The sequence below is a fragment of the Mya arenaria genome, chromosome 3, assembly GCF_026914265.1.
Source record: "Mya arenaria isolate MELC-2E11 chromosome 3, ASM2691426v1".
Taxonomy (NCBI): domain Eukaryota; kingdom Metazoa; phylum Mollusca; class Bivalvia; order Myida; family Myidae; genus Mya; species Mya arenaria.
Window position 1 is genome coordinate 46,847,994 of NC_069124.1, and position 23,528 is coordinate 46,871,521.

The window sequence follows — 23,528 nt, forward strand, 5'->3', positions numbered from 1 at the left end:
CCGAGCTTGTGGCGATTCAAACCGTTTTACATCAACAAGGCCGGTACTCCGGTACCCCTAACATCTTAAGACCACATTCTCGCCTCAAATCGTGTAAAATATATAATTTTAAACTCAGTTTTAATACAAAAGCCACTATGTACACTTTCAGTGGTTATCTAGATAGTAATGCAATGACTCTTGTTGTTCATTATTTGTCAAAAAGTGGACAGTATAAGAATACACCCGATAAATTATCCAGCAGCATATAATCAGAAGCACGGTAATACCAGAATAACTAACGGGTCGTGTGATAGTGGGATTTATCATATAAAAATATCCGGTATGATCACATAGCCCGATATCGACAAGCACGGAAAGTGAGACTGGATACTGGAAGATACCGGGTACCGGGTTTAGCACCTCTTAAAGTAGTTTGTACGTCATCCAAAGTTCGTAAATTTCCGTAATTAAAGAGAGCATTTTGATTGGTTTATTTCGGGATCGATCGTTTCCGTTAATTTGATTGACAACTGATTAGGCAGTCAATGTAAATAAATTGATGTTGGACTAAATAATGGCAAAATCAAATGATTTCCTCGATAATATGATTAATAACTGCGACTCAGCGGAAAATTTCAATGTAGAATGCATCGACCATTACGATAATGACAGGTAAATTAACCGTTGTTGCATAAAACAAACAGGTATGGAAAATATTGAAGTAACCCAAAACTTCGGATTAACGAATTTCGGATAAATGAAAGCTATATGTAAGAATATATATTACGCTATGCCGGGTGTAAGTAAACCGGTATTTCACGTAGTATTTTACATTGGTAAGGATCATCTGTCCCTTAAACAGCATGTGTTTGTGCTTTATGTCACTTTTAGCTTTTATCATTTCAACTTCAAGGTGTTTATGTACATGTACTACATAAAATTACTTAAATACTACTAGTTTCATTTCTGAACAGCAAAGCTGCACATCATATTAATATCATGATGTTCACGTCATTTCATTACATTGTCAACATATTGAAGCGTGTAATGCCCAGTAGCACATAGATAAACGTCTGTAAAGCATTTATTGGGGATCTGATTTTAATGAAATTGGTTAAAAGCCTGTGTCAGAGTGCCGGCTTTGTTCATAAAATTAATGAGGGGAAGATTGTTGCATTGTACATGTACTTGAGTAAGAACCAGTTGTTTAGTAAGATTAGGTGATGAAGCACCTTTCAAGCAGTCGTCACAAGGGTTTCGGTTTGAGCTTAGTCCATGTAAACAGCCACTTTTTTGTTTGGGCAAAGCAATAATGAATGTCCAAATTTAAAGAAAAATCACTGAAAGCACATCATTTACCCTAGGTTTGAGTTCATCCAAGGATACTTTTTCTAAATCACACTGACTGAAAAGTGAATTTAGTCGTTAAGTATATTGATACTGTTTGAATAGTGACTTACATGTATGTATTTTTGTGTTTTTGATAAAGATAGCTCGTATTTGATCACTTGATGTGATATTAGACAAAACACTTGTTATAATGCAGGCACGGATTCAGCCCTGGGCTTTAGGGCTGACCCCCTCCCCCCCCAGCTTGGCTCGAAGATAGGCTTAGGGGCAGGCTGGTCTTTTTTACTTTCATTGTTAATTAATGCAGGGCTTATGTGTCAATTTTCCTTATCAACAGATCAATACATCATGGTTTATTAGTGTCATTCGGTCCGTAGGCTGCTAATCCCTTGCGGGGGGCAAATAACAGCTGACAATCAAGCAAGCAGTTCGTCTAGAATACCGTGACATTGTGAAAATTAATTGAAACCGCGAATTTGATTGGTTGTATGCTGCTCGATTTACCAATGAAAATGAATGACATGGTGAGCGGTCAATCTTTTGATTGCCAGTGTTGCAGAGTGTAGTGTCATTACAATGCGCTACTGTTTGTCTAAATAATAAAATTTCATCTAGTTTTAATATGATCTGTTAGTAAACTTTGTTCAGTTCTTTGCATTTAATCCTTATCAGTGAGAACTTCTTATCATTACAAGTTTTTTGTTAAACGTTCATATATATTGTATTTTACATGGTATGTTTATGAGTATGACTTTCTTTGCTGTCTCCAAAGATTCCATGTACATGTATACTGATATGTAAAGAAGAAGGAAATCACACAACTATGATGCCAAAAAGTGTGTTGCAATGACTTTATCTGCTGGAAAATTTGTCCATTTTAATTATCATAATAATGTGCTACTCAAGTAGAGAAGTAGTACTGGAAAATGCACCATTTCATCCAAAAAAGTCAAAATGTTCTTCAAACAGGAGCACACATGATGATGTATGTTTTGGGAAACGTAGCAATCTCTTATATTGTTTCAAGGAAACATAGAAGACAAATTATTTTAGCCACCAGGTGCCATGGTTACTGTTGTGTATATTGTATAAAAAAAGCTCATGTTTGCCAAAACTCAAGGGCTTTAAAGGAGCTAGACACCAAATTATACAATTGCAAGAAAAAAAGAAAATTGTGAAAAACTTACTTAAAATTGACATCCTTGTTTACAATGCATTGAAGCTTATAAATGCTGTATCACATCGCTTACAACACATGCATCTTTTGCAGTTTTTGCACATTTTTCCAATTTGAAGTTTACTGGGGTTCAGTTGTCAAATGAGCTTGCACAAAAATACTGTAAGAACTAGAATTTCAGTGAAGATACTCATTTAATGTCTCAAATTATATTGAAAATGGCATGAATGAAATAAACTGATCAAAAAAGTGCTTAGTTTCTATATAGTAATAATAGTCATTATAACCTCCAAGAAAAATAGATTTAAAAACACAATTATACTATAATACATGTTTAATGGAATGACCCCAACTGTTGTTATTTCTATAAGGTTGAAAAACTAAAAGACTGTCCCTTTAACATTCACATATTTTGCAAAACTCAACATGCATTTGAACATCAGGGATGGATACCTAAACTTCCAAGAATGCTGTTCTCTGCTGGAAGATGTCTGCAAGTCGACTACCTATAAGCTGAGTCGGGAGTACAAGGACAGAATATTCAACTTACTGGATGAAGATAAGGTACAATATATTGTAATCCCTTTATAGAATTCAGGTATTAGGCTTGATTTAAAAAGAATGGAGAGGTTTTATACATACCTTGAAGAATTATATCTTGAAATAATGTTTTCTTTCAGTTTTTTTTTTAATTATTATTATTATTTTCACCACCTGTTCCTTTCAAATTGGCATTTTTTGGACTTTTGGGAAAATACAAAATCATGCGAAAATAGCACATATTCATGTTATTACTTTTTTTTTTGCATAAATTATGCTGTAACAGCTAGTCTTATCAAGACTTTGTTTATTTTTCAAGAAAACCATTGCTTTTTATTCAATCACAGAATCTGTTTTTAAGTATTTGGAAAATATCATGAATTTTGGAAAAAAGAACACTTGTGTAAGTGGAAACAGCATTTAGAAGGCAGTGAATTGCACACCCCACTATCTTAAGGTTTATTATCTACAGATAAGCGCTTCTCCCTCAACCCCAACGTATGGAGAAGTTTGAATGTGTAGGATGACAAGTACCAGTTCCACCTCTAGGTTCATTTAATAATTAATGTAAATTTGCAGAAATATTTATGCGAAAAGCTACAGAAACAAGCTCAGTAGCAAAACTTTTAAACATAAACCTGGTTAAATGGCACTGGGTAAACGCCAAAGACATAGAACATAAAATCACAAACAAGAAACATGGAAGAACAGCACAAAACTCATCAAGCAGCACAGACCCATACATACTATATATAAAAAAACTAGGTATGTTTAGGAGTATTAGGTACCGCCTTGTAACTTAAATCATTTCATTTACAACCAAAACTTGTTTGTAACCACTTTAATCATTACATGTACAGTACATACATTACATTTCTTGTTGTATTGCTTAAAAGACTTCGACCTTAATCAATGCATGATTGATAATGTCTTTTCAGACCCATCTGAAATTAGGCTCTGACATCTTGGGCCTTGATTACGAACAATATCAAGTCTTAGATTACGGTAGACTCAAGACTCAAATTAGCAAATTTTCAGTTTATTTTAACTTTCTTTCTAGTTGAGTTTAAATAATAAAATAAGCTGAATTTCTATTTGAAAGTATACAATTATTCACATTTATTTTTGTCAAATGAATCAGATAAAGCTTATTCTCTTTTTATAAACTACTTAAGTGCTTTTCTGAGCCTAGATTTGGACTTGAGACTGTTCATATTTATGGCCCCAGATACTTAATGTTAATAAGTTTGACAACATATCATTAGGTTATATTTTACTGTTTTATATTTCATTTTGCATCAATTATATGATTATAATGTGCACATTTTCCTTTTCTTTTTTCCTCATGCTCATTTTCCCCTCCTCCTCTTCAAACATTATACAAGTTTGTTTCGATAAAAAAGTAAAACAGCAAAAACTTAATGTTTCAGGATGGGAAAATATGTACAGAAGACTTCAGGCGATGTGTTTATTATTGGTTGAAGCAGGTAAAGTTGTCCACTTTCATGGTTTAAATCCTTAGATAAAAACTCTACGTTTACTACTTAAATGTACCCATGTCATTATTGGTATACCAAAGTGTTTTCTGGTTATGAAATGCTTGAAGTATTTGTATCGATTTGTGAGGAAATTGACTAAACAGAATCCACTTTGAATTGAGACAGATGTCAATAAGATTGCAAAACACTATGTTTAATTTAGACCTGAATGTGTTTATGTTTAAATAATTAGTTAAATGTTAACTATATATAAGTGTTAAACAGATCCAATTCTTCAATAACGTAAGGGCAGATTCCAGTATCTACTTGACTTAATCAATACCAGTTATTACATAAACTTGTAAGTGGTGCTTACGGTTTTTTTCAATTAATCTTGTGAAATTTATGTCCAAGTAATTTCCCTTTGAAAAAAATAATTAAATATGTAGATTTCTTTTGCTTAAGCAGTTTCATTCCCCATTCCCCATGGTATTTAGATTTTATTAATCCCATCTTATTTTAAATTACAAATTTATAATTCTTTTTATTTATACAAATGAACTCAAAATATATTTATTGCGTCCAGTTCGCATATAAATAAAAGGACAAAATAAATAAATGTTGTATAAATTTGTTTGCAAGGTTGTAGAGTGATTATAAATTAATTCATTAGGTTATTCATACCGACTGATGATGTATAACATTCACCTGTAAAAAAGTAGAATTGTTAAGATCGTGTCGTGGTTTGTCTAAAAGCATGTATATAGTGCAATAACATAGAGCATGAACATATTCAACGGTGAAAGTAGAGCATGAACACAATTCAAGATTGAAACAGTCATCTAAAAAAAAAGGTCGCCATATTAGCCTAAAGAAAAAGGAGTACTTTTCATGTAAAATGTAGGAGAATATACATGATGGTTCATGTAACTGCTTTTAATTGTAGTATTTCTTTAGACTTACAAATAAGAAAAAAACACTGGCCATATAAGCTGCTTTCGAGTGCATTAAACCTTAATCATAAGATGATTAATAATTCACAAACTTGACTAAAGTACAACCACGGGCACTTTACACAAGTCAGGCATTGGTAACTCAAATACATAACAATATATCAAAAGTGATGATAAAGAATGACTGCTCGAAGATATACTGTAAGTATGTTTAATTTTGTGAGGTCCTTTCCTCCGTTGTTTTGTTTAAGCCAATCTATTATACGTTATAAGTAAGTTTATGTTTGTTTATTATTAATTAGAATGTGGTAAAGCCTGGCACAACCTGGTGACCACTTTTATTTGATAAATGCCTGTTATCAAACATTTAAATCTGCTTAGTGTTTTAATTTATATTGTGATATATAAATCATTTTGAATAATGAGTACGGTCTTAAATTGAAATACTTTGGCTTGTGTGTATTTCATAGCCTTGGCGTGGCTGTTGTCGCCATCATTGTGTGCAAGCTTTTTAATCTTTGCCATAATTAGAAAAAATGTTCTAAATTTTAAAATGAAACTTGGAATTCTTCACAGCCCTGCATTTTTTCCCTTAGCACCTGTCCCTTTTTCTGCAGCACCCTGCCCTTATATGACCTGGCTAAAGCCCTTTGTATCGCATGACCCCTTTGACTGAAAAGAACAAGATCAGACAAGTGTTTGCATCCACCTCTTGGCGCTCTTGTTTAGTTGTTAGAATGCAGCAGTAAAACCCTTACTAAATAGCATCAATTTACAGTATAAAAACTACCAACACAGTCCTTGACTGATATATAGTTTTCAAGGTAAACTTAATGCAGAATATTCGGAGGTTTTCTACAAGTAATATGTTGCAATAAGTATACAGTTATTTCGAAACTCAATTTGTTGGATACCATTTAGTAAACAAGTAAATAAAATATCATTTATCTGTATAATTATTCATTGTATTGTAACTTTACTTTGTAATAAAGACTTGGAGGCTGGAACATTACTGTTTGAAAAATATTTTGATAACAGGCTTGAACTTCTTGAGCTAACTACCATAGGTTGTTTATGAGAGCACAGGTATGTTTTAGGTTTATATACATGTATAATGGTTTTAGCCAGGTTTTAAAAAGGACAGGGTGCTTCAGAAGATGGACAGGTTGTTAAGGGTAAATTGGGTACATTGTATCAGACTGTGCAGAACTTAAACATTATGAATTTGACTAAAAACGCTATGTTTGGAATTGTGTTTAATTTAGGTACCAGTAAAATAAGGTTTCAACTGCCAAATGTGTAAAGTTTGTATGTTTTTCTAATCATATTATAACTTTGATTCAAAACTAAAAATATATTAGGCAGTTATAAGCATTTAATTCGATGAAGGCAGAAAGGTTTTCATGCTTGGGGAGAATGGTTCTACAAAAAAGGACAGCATGCAGCACCCTCTACAACTCTAGCTAAAATGCTTAATTGTTTATTACTCATTAATACTAGTATAGACGTAACTCGCTTTGTTAAGGTTGTTGGGATCTAGAGAAAAACTTTGGGAAAAAGAACATTTGATATAACTGAAATACAAAACATAATTAATTAAACCCAAAATATATGAAAAATGTTCGACATAAACTGAACATCAAGTTAAAAGAGTTTGCCATAGCAAGTTTTGACTGTATAGAATACATTGAACATTTAAGTTTATGCAATCATCACCATTGTATCTTATTCCAGACAATGAAGCCAGTGTCAGCTTTCATCATTGTTGATGTGCAGAATGACTTCATCTCAGGCTCGTTGTCGTTGCTCGGCTGTCCAGCGGGCCATGACGGTGCTGAAGTCATTCCTGTAATAAACCATCTGCTGGATTCTGTTCCTTTTGACCTCGTTGTGTATACGAAAGACTGGCATCCTGAAAATCACATCTCGTTTGTGGAAAATGTGCAGAACAGGCCACTGGCTAAGAACTGCAAGGTAATGATGCAGGTTTCAGTTAAAAAATTTAGATGGCGTTGGTTTTAAGACGTTAAAAATATTACCTTCAAAAGGTTTTGCTAGATTTAACTAATTGTTTATCATACATATCCTTGAATTCTATTGTAGTAAAAAAAATTGAAGCATATTATTTCTATATTGATGGATTTAGATGGTTTTAAAGAGGACATAATACTTCATAAAGGGACAGCGCGCTAAGGGTAAAAAAGGGCACATTGTATAGGGCTGTGATGAACGTGAAAATTATAAATTTTGACAGAAAATGTAATTGTGTTTAATAAGAGTACAATTAAGATTCTAATGCCAAATATTTAAAGTTTGTATGTGTTTATAGTTGAATTTTAATCGATAGTTTGAAAGTCGGGAACATTTATTTCTAAGAAGGCAGAAGGGTGCCATGCTGGTGACTATGAGAGAAGAATTGTGCTTCCAAAAAGGACAGGTTGCAGCCCCCTTCCATAACTCTTAAGCTACAACTCTTCTTTAGAATGCAAACTACATTTACAGCCAATGAAATTGCAGATAAGCAATCATTAAGTACTGTGCTTACTGGTAATCATTAAGAATTTCAACTTTCGCAGGTGTTCAAATGTCTGCTCACTGCCACTCATACGATACACAATCCATGCATAAGATTTTGCATTGACAATGTGTCAGCCAATGAAGTTGTATTTTAAGGCAGTTAGATGACCTGAATTAAAAAAAAATATGATTAAGAGGAACTTGTTCACTATTCTCACTCCGCCCATTCTTAATCATTAAGATTCTAATTTATGTCATCTTACTATTACATAGTACTATGATGTATAAGGGAACTAAAAATTGGTTAATTCAATTCATTTTTGGATAAATTGAAGTCTAGGTACTTTGATTGCTTTGGTTTTGCCTGTTTCACATGAAACTAAGTACACATGTTGCCAAAGACAATATGCACAATGTAAATCTAGACCTATAACTCTGACTTTCATTACTGGTGACTTATGCCCTTTTCCAACTGAGTCTGTTTTTAAACAGATCAAAGCTGGTGAAGCCAAGGTGTACGATACCGTCGAGTTTGATGGGCCGCCTCGGACAGAGCAGACACTGTGGCCAAAACACTGCGTCACCAACACATGGGGCTCCGAGCTACACCCAGACCTCAAGGTACTCGCAAGGGAAGAACTACTTTTCCATGCAAGTCAGGTTATACAGTACACTCAACGAGTTAGACCCACTTTCCTCGCTCACTCCCAGGGATAAAGTCGATGATCGCGGGTTTCCTCCGAGGGTAACACTGTTGTCCTCGCTAAAATCCCCCCCGAGTTCCTCCGAGTGGCTGGCTTACCGCCGAGTTTAATTTGAACGCTAGCGTTGAGAATCGTCCAATTTTATGACCCCGCGGCGGAACTCCGAGTCTAATTAGATAAGCAAGAAATCATTCTTGTTTAGAAGTTATTTATTTTTATGCTTATGCACATTGTTAAGCGTAAAAGATTCTTACATGTACCAACGTTTAATTTGTATTTATGTCCGTAAACGCCAATTGAATATTGTCTTGAATTATAAACATTGAATCATTAAAGTATATCCACTAAGTTATTGCATCATAAAGCAGCAGACTATTTACACGATTCTGAACGATGACCTCTGACGACAAGCGGGTGATCAATACAATGTAGAATATACTATTTATTATTTGTGGTTAAAAATAGCTATGACGTTTCATGGAATTTTCCACAGAAAACGAGGCAAGAAGGCCTTTAAAACCATGCGCTGTAAACTTTAAACGCGTGTTTGACCTCCTGATTTTCCGAAAATGTGTAACCTAGAATTTCTCGGAAGAAACGTGTTTATCAGTCATTAGCAAAAACGCGTTTATAATATGCATGTGCAACTAGTGAAATACGACTGCATTCATGTGGTAAGCTAACTTCATGCAAAACGGGCAGAGGAAAAAGAATAATAGCAATTTACTGGAGCCGTCATAATCGGTTAAAAATTTAATAAAATAAATATAACTTTAGCGTAGATTCTTATCTAGTGTCCGCCGAGTTTCGTGGAGTTAACCCCTCCGAGGAACGCCGAGTTCGTTATTCTTCGGTCGACTGATCACCCTCCGAGGGCCTTAAATTCAAACTCCGAGGAACGCGGACAGTCGATAAAATCATTGTGTTGGCCGCGATAGAAAAAATCCGCGGAGGGAAACGGAAAGTGGGTCTAACTCGTTGAGTGTACTGTATGACCAGTGCTTGAAAATATGACATTATTAACCACCGTGTAAGATGAGTCCCATGCAAAAACTAGCCAATTTAAAACATTTTAATGTATCATTTTATGCAATTTGAATCAAGACATTAAAACTTAAATAAAATGAACAATTATTTTGAATAACAGCCAAATTCTGTGAATTTGCTATGTTCTCACTAAAAACTTTCACATAAACTGTGATTTCAAATTACTGCGCTTAATGGCTTCGGTAAACACAATGAAAATGCATTTTGCCAAAATGTACAGAAAATGTGTTGAGTCATTCATGTCTACTGTAATTTCTAATTACTGCACTTTATGGCATTGTTAAACAAAGATACAAATGCATTTTGGTGAAATGTACAAAAACTGTGTTTTAGTAAAAAGTATTAGTGATGTGGTGTTTCCAGTGTTGATCTGGATAATCCCTCTGGCAAGCTGTCTAGCGGTTTACTTCTGAGTTTGCCTTGAGTCAGATTTTCCCAACCACACTGGAAACTCATGAACAATACTTAAAAGATTAAGAGATTAATTTCATTTGCTACCAAAATTGGTTGGATTCCTGCTGCCATTAACCACATGTAATTATGTAATTTAATTTCAAACTCTAAGAGTACATAATTATCATTATACTGGAACATTATAAAGCCACAAATATTGAAATGTGCATTGTGAATAGAACACTTCATACAATAGTGTTACCTTGAAATGATAATCAATACAATAATGATTAAAAGGAGGTTATTTTAGATTTTGTATTAAAGCTGCACACTTTGTTCTGGCGAGCATATTTTTTTCTTTTACGAATAAAGCAATCAATAGCAGGTTGAATTAGTATTCTTGAAAGGCCTGTTTTTAAACCTGATAATAAAAAAATGTCTGAAAAAGAAAGTGCTTTTTGATATGTTTTTTGGTGGTTTAAAGAGATTTACCAGTGAAATTTCAACTTAGAAGTTTTAATAAGAAAAATAAATTTTGATATTTTTCATTGTTTTGGAATGTTAGCCTCTCTCAATACCAAACCAAACGTCAGCGACTTTTCTTTTTTAGGCATATAATAAAAAAAATGTAAGTTTTAATGAAAAATGGCAAAATATTTCACCCCATGAACACCAAAAGCAAATAATTCACTCTTTGCTATGCCACTAATGAAATCAAGGTTTTGGTGCTCATTTAGTGATATATATTGCGATCTTATACTGAAACTACAATTATCTTCAAACTAAAGTACCTTCATAAACAATACAATGTTAACAATTTTCGTTTCATTGATGACAAATTTTGCCACGATTCTAACTTTTATTTATATGTTATGTAAAACCCACCAAAAGTATCTGTCTACCGTGGTGTAACGGATATGGTCCCTGACTGCCTTCAGGAAAGGGTTCAATACCTACTGCCGGAAAAGTATTTATTTCTACTTATTATTATCTTACTTGTGTTTATCATTACATTTACAAAATAAATTTCATGTCTTAAGTTGTCCTTGGGTTTGGAATTTTGAAAAACTTTTTTTTTACATCAAAACAGAGGCCAATGAGACTTTAATAGATTTTCAGTTGATTCGGTAAGAAAAATCACATTTAAAAAAATGTTCAGTTACATGTTACTGATTTAAATATGAAACAGATGAATAGTGGGAAATTATCATTACTCAGTTTTAATGAAACAAAACATTAGTTCCTGTGAACATTCAAATGATTGATCCTACATGTCCTTATATAAACCATCAGGTGCCATTTCAATGAGCCATTTCAGTTGTAACATTTATAACCTTAAATCTTTATAAACAGTTACATAAAAATATCAACACAATGATTTTTTTTTTATTTCCTCAGCTTTGCTTTTATTTTTAATACTAGTTTTAGGTAAGTCTGAATCTTTCAAATTTCAAAATGTAGCCAAATAACAAAAAATACAGTAAAACTGCAATCACTGGAGAACACCGGGGTCAAAGCTAAAACTTCGAAGAAATCAATGTTTCGAACGACCCATGTTTCAATATTTCAGTCTGTTATGAAATGTCTTTCAGTGTATTTTAAGTTTTAAGTCGTCAAACGGGTTTTTTTCTTTGTCACCGATTATGTATTGCATTGTTGAAATTGCTCATATGTTCAAAGGCTGTAAAAATGTAAAAGAAAAAACAATAAATGAATAAATAGTCAAGTTTATATGTACAGAAAGCACATTTTCTAAATAAACAGTGCATATTATGGCATTAGTCAGATTGTGGACTGTGGATTCATAAGTTGGAAATAAGAAAAATTGTTCAGAAAATAAGCTTCGACCTCCAGGGACCACTGGTTCTTGAATGACCGCCTGTTCAAATGACCACAGATTTACTGTATGACACTAAGATAATTTCAATTTACAACTAAGATACGCTGAGACCTTTATTTTGAAACGGCCCCTACACTCATAATTAATGTCCTTGAAAACATCTTTTAGATAATGGACAATGCTGAGTTTGTAAAGAAGGGATGTCACTCTGATGTGGACAGCTACTCAGCATTCTGGGATAACAACAAACTCTCACAAACCGACCTTGTACGAATCCTTGCGCGACACAAAGTCACTGATGTGTACGTGTGTGGCGTTGCATATGATGTCTGTGTTGGTAAGACCAAGTGGAAAGAAGATGTATTTTTAGCTCGACTATTCGAAGAATATGGAGAGCTATACTACTCACCCAAGCGTCGGCGTTGGTGTCACACCTTGGTTAAGGTTTTGCATGCCAGCACACATAGGTTAATATCTCAGCAACTACTTGATGTATTGCATTGAGACTTTATACAGTGGTACTTAACCTTCCAACCTACTTAATTAACCAAGTTAGAACACTTTAATTTGCATTTAATGCTATTAATAGGCCTTTATTATTCCACTTAGAAATTCTGGTTAAGGTTTTGCGTGCAAGCACACATAGGTTAATATCTCAGCAACTACTTGAGGTATTGGATATAGGCTTTAAAAAGGACAGGGTGCTTCAGAAAATGGACAGGCTGCATCAAGAAAAGGACAGAATGCTCAGGGTAAAAGGGCATATTGTATCGGGCTTTAACAATAAGAACATTCTGAATATGAAAAAAAATGTTTGGAATTACGTTTGATTAAAGTACTATTAGGTTTCAAGTGCAAAATTTGTAATGTAAGTATGTATTTATTATCAAATTACAAGTTTAAATCAAAATAAAACATGTATTTGACTGGTATTTAAGCATTTGAGGGCAGAGGGGTGCTACCAAAAAAGGGACAGGGTGCAGCACTCTTCTACAACTCTTTAGCCTAAGCCTTAGAGTTACCGTACTTAAGGATTAAGGAGTTACTTTTAAATGATTGTTAACAATTGGAGGATTATAAAATCCTAAGAATAGTAAATAAAGAAAACAGAAGAAGAAAAAAACCAACAATGTATTTTTTGAGATGACAAACCTTATTAAAGAATGGTTTGTTCGGTCAGAAAATATTTTTGACTACAGTAGGGAAGAATATGAATCCATTTATTCTCTTGTTGTCCCTTTTTATCATTCGTCACTACCATTTTTTCCTCTTCCTGGTATATTATGTCTCATTATGATATATTTCTATTGTGGATGAAATTTGGTATTTTTTTCTATACAGCATTGGTATTCCCCTTTTTATTGATAAATAAAAGGGCTTTACACCGTACAAACCTGGATCAAAATTACAAATTTGGCGATTATCCCACAAAATGGTGGGAATAAAACTCCCCCTTTGGCATCAAAAATATGTTTCAGTCACACTAGGGGATGTGACGGGGTCAAGCCTTAATACAGCCACTATAGGGCACGGGCAGACCTTTATAAACTTAACAACAACAAGTCAACAACCATACAAACCTGTTTTTTTTTTATATTTTTCTTGGTCATGAGTTTGCATAAAGGAAATCTTGTATGGCTCCTTAAACATTTAAGGACATGTTCAAGTTCTTGTATGAGTTGTATAATTATACAGTCTAAACCCATTGGCTTGATATTCCAGGGACCAGCCAAAATACTTTGAGCTCGGTGAATATCGAGTCAAGCAAGAATGCTTACATAGCGTAAAAAACAATCAATCCTTTACATCAAGTTCGAGCCAACAAGGAAATCAAAGCCAAGCAATATCAAGCCAACGAGTTTCAACTGTATTACATTATGATTAATATTATTTATCGGAAGGGTTCACTGTCTCAATGTTTGACTTTTTATTTTAGCTTTCCCTTTAAATTCAATTATGTGATTAGCTATATGCAAGGCAAGCAAAATAATATGTTCATTAATTTAATGTATTTCTAGGCTACACTGCCTTACACGCCCTTGAGCATGGGTTTCGAACAGTGCTGGTGGACGACGCTTGCAAAGGTGTAGATGCAAAGGGTATTGAGGAGACCAAGCGAAAACTGGTTGACTCCGGGGGAATTATCGTTCACTCTTCACAGGTATGGTGCATAAAGCCATAACCAAATAATTTAATGTCATTTTATTGTGAGAAGCACTGCCCACTCATGTGTTTACATCGCTCCTTACCTGGTGATTTAAGACCTGCCTTTGGAAAAATTATAATTATTGGAACATGTGATGTGCACCTGTTTTGTTTATTTATATATATCATAAAAGGCGGCTCTGTCAAAGAAAAGGGCACAGCAGGGTGTATTAAAAGGCAGCAGGGCGCCATAAAAGGCAGCAGAGCACCATAAAAGGGCAGCATGGTGCTCTGCCACCCTATTTATGCCTAGCTGGAGCACTGAATATGTATTATGTTTAGCGTCAACCCTAAGTTTGAAAACCTATCTAGCTATCAGGAAAGACAAATGAACCTCCAAAAAGACATTAAATACTAAATGAGAGACATCGACATCCTACGTAGAATATACTTTTCTCCCACCTCAGATAAGTAGATCCAATAGTTAAGCTATGCTAGAAATTCTTATCTTGCCCACGGGCGAAGATAAAATGCCCGTATGGAACTTCTTTTTAATGGTCTCCACATTGTGATTACCTCCCTTTTTAAACACTGTCGTCAGTAGCATTATGGAAAGATTTTCTTGTGGTAATATTTAGAACGCTAATTAGTTATTTCTCGCTTCAAATGTCACCATAAAACAGTTATCACGCACCTTTCAAGAAATAATGCTTTACTTTCCTTAGAACTATTTAAAGACCGATTTGACTATTAACATCATCTGAATCGCTGCGCTCATATCCATGACAACCACAAATTATCGAATATCCATGCGCAATTATTTTTACTAAGCACAAAAGAGTTCCAGCAAAAAATACATTTTTACATAATTTTGTTTAACTTAGGTGTGAGAAAAAGCATCTACTATAGCCGCTCTTGAAAGATAGGTTCATCCCGACCCTCGCGCAGGGTGTTTTGCGGAAACTCGGTAAACCTCGTTTCCGCAAAACACCATACGCTCAGGTCGGGATGAACCTATCTTACACTCTCGGCCATGGAAGATACTTATAAACTAGACACCATATCCTCCTAAGTCCATTCTGGACCATTCTCAATTTTTTGAAAGATTTCCATTGCAAAATGAGATTAAAGGGACTGTTAACCAGATTGCCACCAAAAATAGTTTGTTTTTTTAACGAATCTCACGACAATTAATTAATAAAATGTTTTACTCTTTGATATCATAATTGTAAAAACATACCAAAATGAAAAAAAAAAATTGAGTCGGAGACCAGGTTCGAACAAAATTGCAGTTCAGTGTTATATCCACTGTGCTACGAAGGCTTACTCTAAACCGTTGGAATATTTAAGCTATATACCTAACATGGTCGCGGATGCTTAACATGGAAACAATTTGGGTAGCCTTAGTGTGAATAGAAATATGGCTCTAAAGTTATCAATATTAGATTAATCATTTCTAACCTTTTTATTAACCATAGAAAGTAATATTAACTTTCAAACTGTGATATTTTGTTAAACAAACATGCATACTTATTGAGAAGTATGCTAAGAGATATAATAAATGTAGAGTCATCACTTCTGTCCACAAAGAAACCTAAGGGGTTGTAAATAAAAAAAAAATATTTAAAAGAGCTCATGACTAAAAGCATTAACAAACAGATGATATCAGTGTATATTCAGTTTTAAAGGTGCCCTGAATACGTGTTAAAGCTAAAGAAAAAAAAAATGCATGATCATGTTAAACTTATTAGACTTAAATCATGAAGAAAAAAAGCATGCTAAAAACTTAACAACACTTTGGCAAGCGTATTTATCAAGAGATAATAAAAAAATTAACAAAATTAACATAATGAAATTATAGTTTCATAATCTTATGTGTAATTATAATGTGTACTAAATAAAGCTTAGAGTACATGACATTGGCATTAATGAAGATTGTTTTTTTCGCTCACCAACCATTTGGGCGAGAATTTATATTGACACTCAAAAACAATACATACACATATATACCAAACATAAATTTTGAGTGATAAATATTTAACTACTTACTAAATAATGCATCTTTGGAAAATATTAATTACTGATAACAAGATTGTATTAAAGTGTGTATTTCGTAGCTGAAAACACAAAAAAATAAATGATTTACTGTGATCAACTATTGTCACATTAAGAAAGAAATACCGTCTTTTTTTTCAAATTAAACTCGGTTTTCAAGAACCATTATTTTGCACATTTTTTCATACTTTTTTGTATATTTGAACTATTGTATTAACTGCGAAAAATCTTAATTGGGAGTAAGAGTGCATCATTCTCTAAAGTTATTATTGAACCTTTGTTTGTCAATAATTAAATAAGGCTGTTCGGAACTTTTAAACCTTGCCAAATAGGCCCAAATCAAAATATCACAAAAGAGGGACCTCATGATCTTAAACAAACAACAGTATAACTTATATTTAAGGTGAAGAACATTGTCGCAGGTGAGGATCGACCCGCCCCTCTTGGTCTGCAGTCAGCTAAAAACGTGGCCCTCGCGAGGGAACTAGTCAACAGAGGCATCGTCAAATAACGACTTTATGAGGAGCTTTGGTCAAAAGGGTTGTTTGTAATAGTCTAAAAATGTAATGTTTTGTTCTGTATTTTATTTTATATCGTCATTGTTCAGGGGTTTGTGTTTAGTTGACTTGATATTACACACATATAATAATTGTTGAAGTGTTTCATAAAGCCTCTTTTTTGTTATGGTATAATCAGCTGCAAATTGAGATACTGTTTTGCATAAACAATTTTTTTTATCTATATATTGATGAAAATACATTGGCAAAAGTAGTCCTGCAAAAACGTGTTTGTTTATTGACTTTTGAAATGTCAAAAAAAATAATTATGAGTAACAAGTGTTAAACATTAATTTTAGAAACCATGAACTCATACCTACCTTACATGTACATGAAATGAGATTCATTTATCATTTACAGCGTCAAAATCATCTTTAATATTGTTAGACGTCTGGCATGAAAAATTTACATTATAGCCATATGATAAATGGAATACTGTAACATTTGAATTCACTTGCATTTTGTATGAGCATGGCTATTTACCAACAGACAAAGTGTCTGTTTCACAATCGTTATTATTGGACAATAGAATACTTCAATGGCGTCAACGCAAAGCATGGTAGTGTGTCATATATATCATAATGTTATTGCTGTTGATGAAGAGAGGGATATTTTGTGACTTTTCAAGTCTCACTTCTACGTGTGAAGAACATTAAAAAGAAATCATTTTTAATTTGGTAGCAGGATAACAACTAAAAACCTAATAACAAAAAAAATGGACTTCAAAATCTTATCATATTTTTCAGTTATATATCATTTCACCGGACTGTTTTTGCCAACAATATATAACTTATATTGTAAAATTGTTATAATTGTAATACAAATGTTCAACTACATGTACTGCAGATAATTAGTGGTTCGAAATCTCAGCTAATTTTTGCTATATAGAAATTGTTTTTTTGGTTTGTTGATAGAAGTCTTTATATTGCATTTATCATGGTAATCCTTAATGAAAATTATTTTTATATAATACAATTTAAAGTTTAATGATTCCATTATAATTTATGTGTAAAATGCATGGAAACAGATTATTTTTGTTAACGATTTTCCAAAAACATTGTGCATTCATCAGATTTTTCAAATTACATCAGTGGATGAAATAAGCCCAAGCCTGCATGTCCTGCACTGGTAAAATGTTTTTGGGCTTGCTCAAGTTAAGGATTTTATATAGCACTGGGCTTGTTAAATTTTTTGATGCCAAGCCGTAGCATAAAAATTCCAGCTTGCTCATTGAAAAGACTCATGTCGAGGTAGTTAAATTTTCTCAAAATTCTCATGCTTGTGAAAGCCTTAGTTGGGAGTGGAGACCGAAAATTGTTGAATATTATAATATTCTGAAATTCTGCTAGGTCATTTAGTAGTTTAGTAATATATACAACTGTTTTTTTGTTATTTTTTTTCTCACCATTTTAGGAATGGGGTCAGCGCCTTTCTGTTTCGGTAAAAAAAAAGACAGAAAAGATAAAAGAATGTGGTAAAGTTTGTTTCAGGGCCCAGTTGTTCGTGAAATAAATCTGAAAAAAATAAAATAAATAGGGAATCTTATTTTGACTTATGGGAAAAAAATATGTTAAAGTAATGAGAATGGGCCCAAACTTTTGGCCCCAAAATGGTTTGAAAGAAATTGCATTGTAAAACATGTGTATCTTTATATAAAGTCAGTGGTTAATTGGTCACTGCATATATTTGTATAGGGCTGAAGGTTGTTTTGGTTCTTATTTTTATTTGTGTACCCTTGTGCAATATATTTTGAGCTGCATTTAAACAGTTAAAACTATGTATATTACTTTATTCGCTCCACGTATAGATGGAAGGAGTTTTGTTGACAAAAGTATCATTATCTATGATTGCTAAAGATTGAGCTTTTGTGTATAATCGGACCTTGTTGGCTCGAACTCCCAGGGATGGGCCAATATACATTGAGCCTAGGGAAATTACAGCCAAGCGGAATTGCTTACATTCATTAGAAATAATTTTGGTTCCTACATCCAGTTTGAGTCAACAAGGGAATCAAGCCAAGCGAGTTCGAGCAAACGGGATTCGACTGTTTATCTCTTTTGTAGTTTATTGCGCGCAAAGACGTATTAATGTACTGATGTATAGAGCGCTCTAGTTAACGTTGACCCTGAGAAAGTGGTGACAGTTTTTAGCATGAAAATGAAAACCTACTGACCCAAATTTCTTTTTGCGGTGAAATTTGATAAAAAAATAATTTATTTTTTTTGGCCTCAATTAATTATATAATAATATTTTATTTTTTTATTATAGTGACATGTGTATATATACTTCATTACAAATCAATACAAATATAAATAATTTAAACAATTACACACGGCCCATCGGGGCTATAAGTCACCTACATATCACATATATGAAATACAAATTTTCATAAATTAAACATAAAGAATATGTATGTAAGGTTTAAAGTGAATATTATACATATCTATAAAGGAAATGTTTATATCATCAAATACGTTTATAAGTGAGTTTACATATTAAGGACATTGCATGAACAAAATTTCAACATAAAAGATGTAATGTTAATAACTAGCAATACTTTTAAGCAAACAGTGTGGTTTTTCTCAAAGTGAAAGCACTAACAATATACTTGGATAATTGTCTCACATAGTCCTTCATAAGTAAAACAAGTTTGTCTAGATCGGAGATATTTACAAAACTGTCACGTGATATGATATTACCAAGGTAGGTATTTCTCAGTTCATTATACAGAGAACATTGAAATATGAAATGACACTCGTTCTCAACTTCTCCAGAGTTACATAGCCTACACGTTCTAGAGTCCACTGGTTCCCCTAAATAACGACCGGTCTCTAATCTCAGTGGTAATATACCAGTCCTACACTGAGCCAATAATGAACATTCATTTTTCTTAAGGTCCATACTCAGATAGGTTTCACACTTGAATTCTTGTTTAAATTCACGGTACGTTCGTAATTTCGGCATAGATCTTATATCCTGTGACCAAATGTTAACATAATATATGCATATATATTTAGAGACAATATAATGTTTGCTGTTGTATGCTGATTTTTGAAACAAAAAAAATGTTACCTTGAATGGTGTTAAGTATTTTTGTAATAAAATATTTATAAAGAAATGGATAATTTCTTACAGAGGGAAGAAAATGTTTAAATATTCTCTTAACATTCCATTTTTAGATTATGATATTAAATTTCATATTTCACACAAGAATTTGAAAAGAAATAGGCTGATAATGTGATATTTTTTTTATTTGTATGCATTCTAAATTGTTTTCTTTTCTGTATCCTAAACTAATGTACATATTAAAACATTATGTAATTGTAAGGGACATATTATTATGAAATAATAGCCACTTAAGTTTTAAGAGTGCGTAGTTTGTATTTGTTATAAAGATGTTGTTAGTATATCACAAATACATAAAATGTTTGAATATAATTCTGGACATAAGTTTTGTGAATTACATTTTAAAAATAAGAGTTTATTTTGCAGCCTGAAAAGGCAACACATAGGTTTAATTTGAGGTGGCGTCCATGGAATCGTCATGAAATCTTTGTGCACACAATAATTAAAGTATATATTTTACGATTATGAAGAAAGTTGCAGACGGTGTTAATGGGTATAATGAATCCATCATGTTTAATTTTTGGGTAAATTGCGTCAGTCACTCATGAGTTATGCCCCTTTTTCATTAAAAGATGTAGTATGTTTCTATCTTATGTAGATGAAAACTAAAATATTATTATCCAGTCAAGATATAAATTGTTGACAGTGTTTGTGGTAGGTTTATATCTGGTCAAGATAATAACATAAGTATTCACCATCCAACCAGGATTAATCTCAGTGTAAATGCTTTATAAAGTTTGATTGTTACTAACAAATATTGTACAAGATGTACTAGAGTTATGACCCTTGATTTTTAAAATGCAGTTGGCTAACTTATCATTCAGGTATAATACTAGACAAAAGCCAGAATTTACTACAGTAAGTTTTGCATCTGTTATGTTTGTATTGGTTCCACTATGATCATCGCTCCAAACAGGTTACCCATCCAATTCCTCAGAGTTTACTGAGCTTTATTGATATATTTCCATACGATAGATATAAAATTGTAAAGTAAAAGTAATTTAGCTATTTCTTAATTGTATAATGTATCGGAAAGATTGTATAAATTTAAAAATAAATACCTCCTTATAATTGATTTAAAAGGGTAATCTGTTGTTCTGAATTGTTGATTCTTTCATGAAATGGAAGTGTTGTTGCCAAAAGTAAAATGTCGAAATAGTAACAAAAATAGTGTATAAAATTTGGAAAGTTATTTTCGCCAGACCATTAAAAGTGCTTGATTATAAAATCCATTCAGTATAATTGTAATCATTGAAGATATATTCTGACCAGAGACTTACAGTTGCTTGGTTTTTATGCCTTTACATATCATGAAGTCTCATATATCATAAAGTCTCATACTTGTTAAATGCCTATCTTTTGCAACTTCATGTTTTAAAATGAATATATATTTTTCTGGAAATATGATCTAGTCATAATGATGTAAGTGCTATATTTGTTTCCACTGATTCATGTATAGTGTAACTGATAGCTGAAACCATCTCTTAGTTTATATTACAAAGTATGTATAGTATAGCCATTGTTTTAGAACATAATATAAGGATTTTATAAGCTTGTCTGGGTTTTATTTCAAAGAAAAAAATCGAGGTATCGTCGTGGCTTTGGAGTTGTTTTCATTATAGTGCAAAAATTTAACTGTGGCCATAACTAAAAAATATTCAAGATTCCAAGCCTTTAAAGATACACTATTACTCCCAAATTAGATTTACCACAATTAATACCGGTAATATTGTTTTGATATACCAAAAGGGATGAACAAATGTCGAAAACAATAGTTCTTATGAAGGATACAGAGTTTGATTTCGAAGAAATGCGCAAAAAAACACGGTATTTCTACCTTATTAAACTATAGTAGACCACAGTAAATCTTTTAGCATTCACCAATCATTTAATATTTTGGCGCTTTCTGCTATTAAATACACGGTTACAATCTTCTGATCAGTAATTAATAATTTCAATTAATGCATTATTTAGTAAGTAGTTAAAGGTTTATAAGTCAAAATTAATGTTTGTAACACTTGTGTTAGTAATGATTTTGAATAAGACTGTCACTTTAAATGAAACTTGGTATAAACATTTCCAAAGGCAATATGCACATCCATAGCAATGCCCATAACTATGACAAAAAAATGATGAGTCATGCCCCATATCTTTTTATAAAACAATGGACAAGCATTGACATTTGCTGCACAGAACTCTTGTTTCTTTCTTCATTCTCCCTCCAGCAAAAAATGAATTTACCGAAATCCATTTTTTTTAAGGAATTTTTCTATTTGTTTATTTAAAAAAATGCATTTAAATATGAAATTGACCATTATGTCTTTGAATTTATGAGTAAAAATACAAGGTTGAATTCATTTTTAGACCAAATTAAACAGTATTGGTTTCAAAAACATATCTAGTTATATATACTTGTTATTGCATTGTTCATTAGATCTGTGATGTAGTATAAATGTGATATTCATTAATCGCAATAAACTTCACTGCTGTATTATGTAACTTTATTGTGTTATTATGTGATAGGTGTGTATTATAGATGTTTTTAGCTGTATTAATATTATGCATATTTTGTAGTTCCATAGCTGTATTCCTATTAGGGATGCATACGAATGGCAAAATATATTTGAATATTCCGTAATTCTATTGATGGAAAATTTGGATATTCGTTTACCAAAATTAATCTTCAAAAAGTGTTAGCAAACTATTATTGTTCGCTATAGTTATGGCCAGGACACATTTTAACACTTCTTTGTTGCTGATACCTGCAACAGACCCTGAATTTTTTTCAAAATTAGCCTTTGAAACGCCCCATTTTCAGAGAAAAAATCCATTAAAAAGCAATACATTTTGAACAAAGAAATAACAAAATCAAATTAATTCAATTCCACATTCGAAAACATGCAATCAAAATATATTTCAATATTTGTTTGCATCCCAAATTCCTATTTTTAGTACATATTTAGATGTTATGTACTGTGAGCTCATCACTTCAATGTTGGTCCATCATTTATTTATAGAATTCCATTAAATTAATGTATAAATACCTTATTTGGTAACATGTTCTATACTTAAATATCTTATCAATGAGCGTACAACAAAATATCATTGGTTCATGAATTTGAGTTAGATATCATGTGACTCACACTAGCTTGAACGATAAGTATTACTTCTCCTTAAAGTCTCTCACTTCTCCCAAATTTGATTGGAGGGAGAAGTCACTTCTCCCAAAATATTTAGCCTAGTGAGAGCGCTGCCACTGAGTGTACAATTCAAATCAAATTCAAAGTTTAATTTACAGAATTTTGCAAAAACTTTGCTTCAACTGACCAGTAAACCGATTACCTTTGAAAACAATGTTATAACAACTCTGAAATATTGAAAAAAATATATATTGTATGATATATGCATTGTTTAGATGGTTACAATGTAAATGTACATTGTCTTAGCCCTTTACCTCATGTCAATCCAAGCCATTTAAGGCCTGCCATTGTATGGCTTATCAGTACATTGACTGTTAGCAGCCAATAGATAATGAGACCCTATAAGCACTTTTCAATAACTGTTTTTCAATTACAGGAGGCAGGGACATATCAGGGACTTGAGACAGTAGATGATTTCCAATAGGCAGTAATCCGATAAAATAAATAATAATATTGCAACCTAT

The 23,528-nt window shown here is 32.6% G+C and overlaps 1 protein-coding gene across 1 annotated transcript; it reads left to right on the forward strand.

Annotated features, from left to right (window-relative positions):
• The first annotated feature begins 515 nt into the window (after positions 1-515).
• On the forward strand, positions 516-21,549 carry LOC128227721 (nicotinamidase-like). Its single transcript, XM_052938503.1, has 8 exons — positions 516-654; positions 2,953-3,073; positions 4,480-4,536; positions 7,215-7,454; positions 8,490-8,618; positions 12,150-12,318; positions 14,000-14,142; positions 16,585-21,549. Exons 1-8 carry the CDS (start codon positions 557-559, stop codon positions 16,690-16,692), a joined length of 1,065 nt encoding a protein of 354 aa, XP_052794463.1. The 5' UTR covers positions 516-556; the 3' UTR covers positions 16,693-21,549.
• The last annotated feature ends 1,979 nt before the right edge of the window (positions 21,550-23,528 follow it).

What these genes read in the sequence shown, in the direction of transcription:
- LOC128227721 (XM_052938503.1), top strand. Translation starts at nt 557, where the DNA reads ATGGCAAAATCAAATGATTTCCTCGATAATATGATTAATAACTGCGAC. An exon ending in ACTTACTGGATGAAGATAAG is followed by an intron (nt 3,074 to 4,479) that starts GTACAATATATT and finishes TTAATGTTTCAG; the next exon opens with GATGGGAAAATATGTACAGA. An exon ending in CACTGGCTAAGAACTGCAAG is followed by an intron (nt 7,455 to 8,489) that starts GTAATGATGCAG and finishes GTTTTTAAACAG; the next exon opens with ATCAAAGCTGGTGAAGCCAA.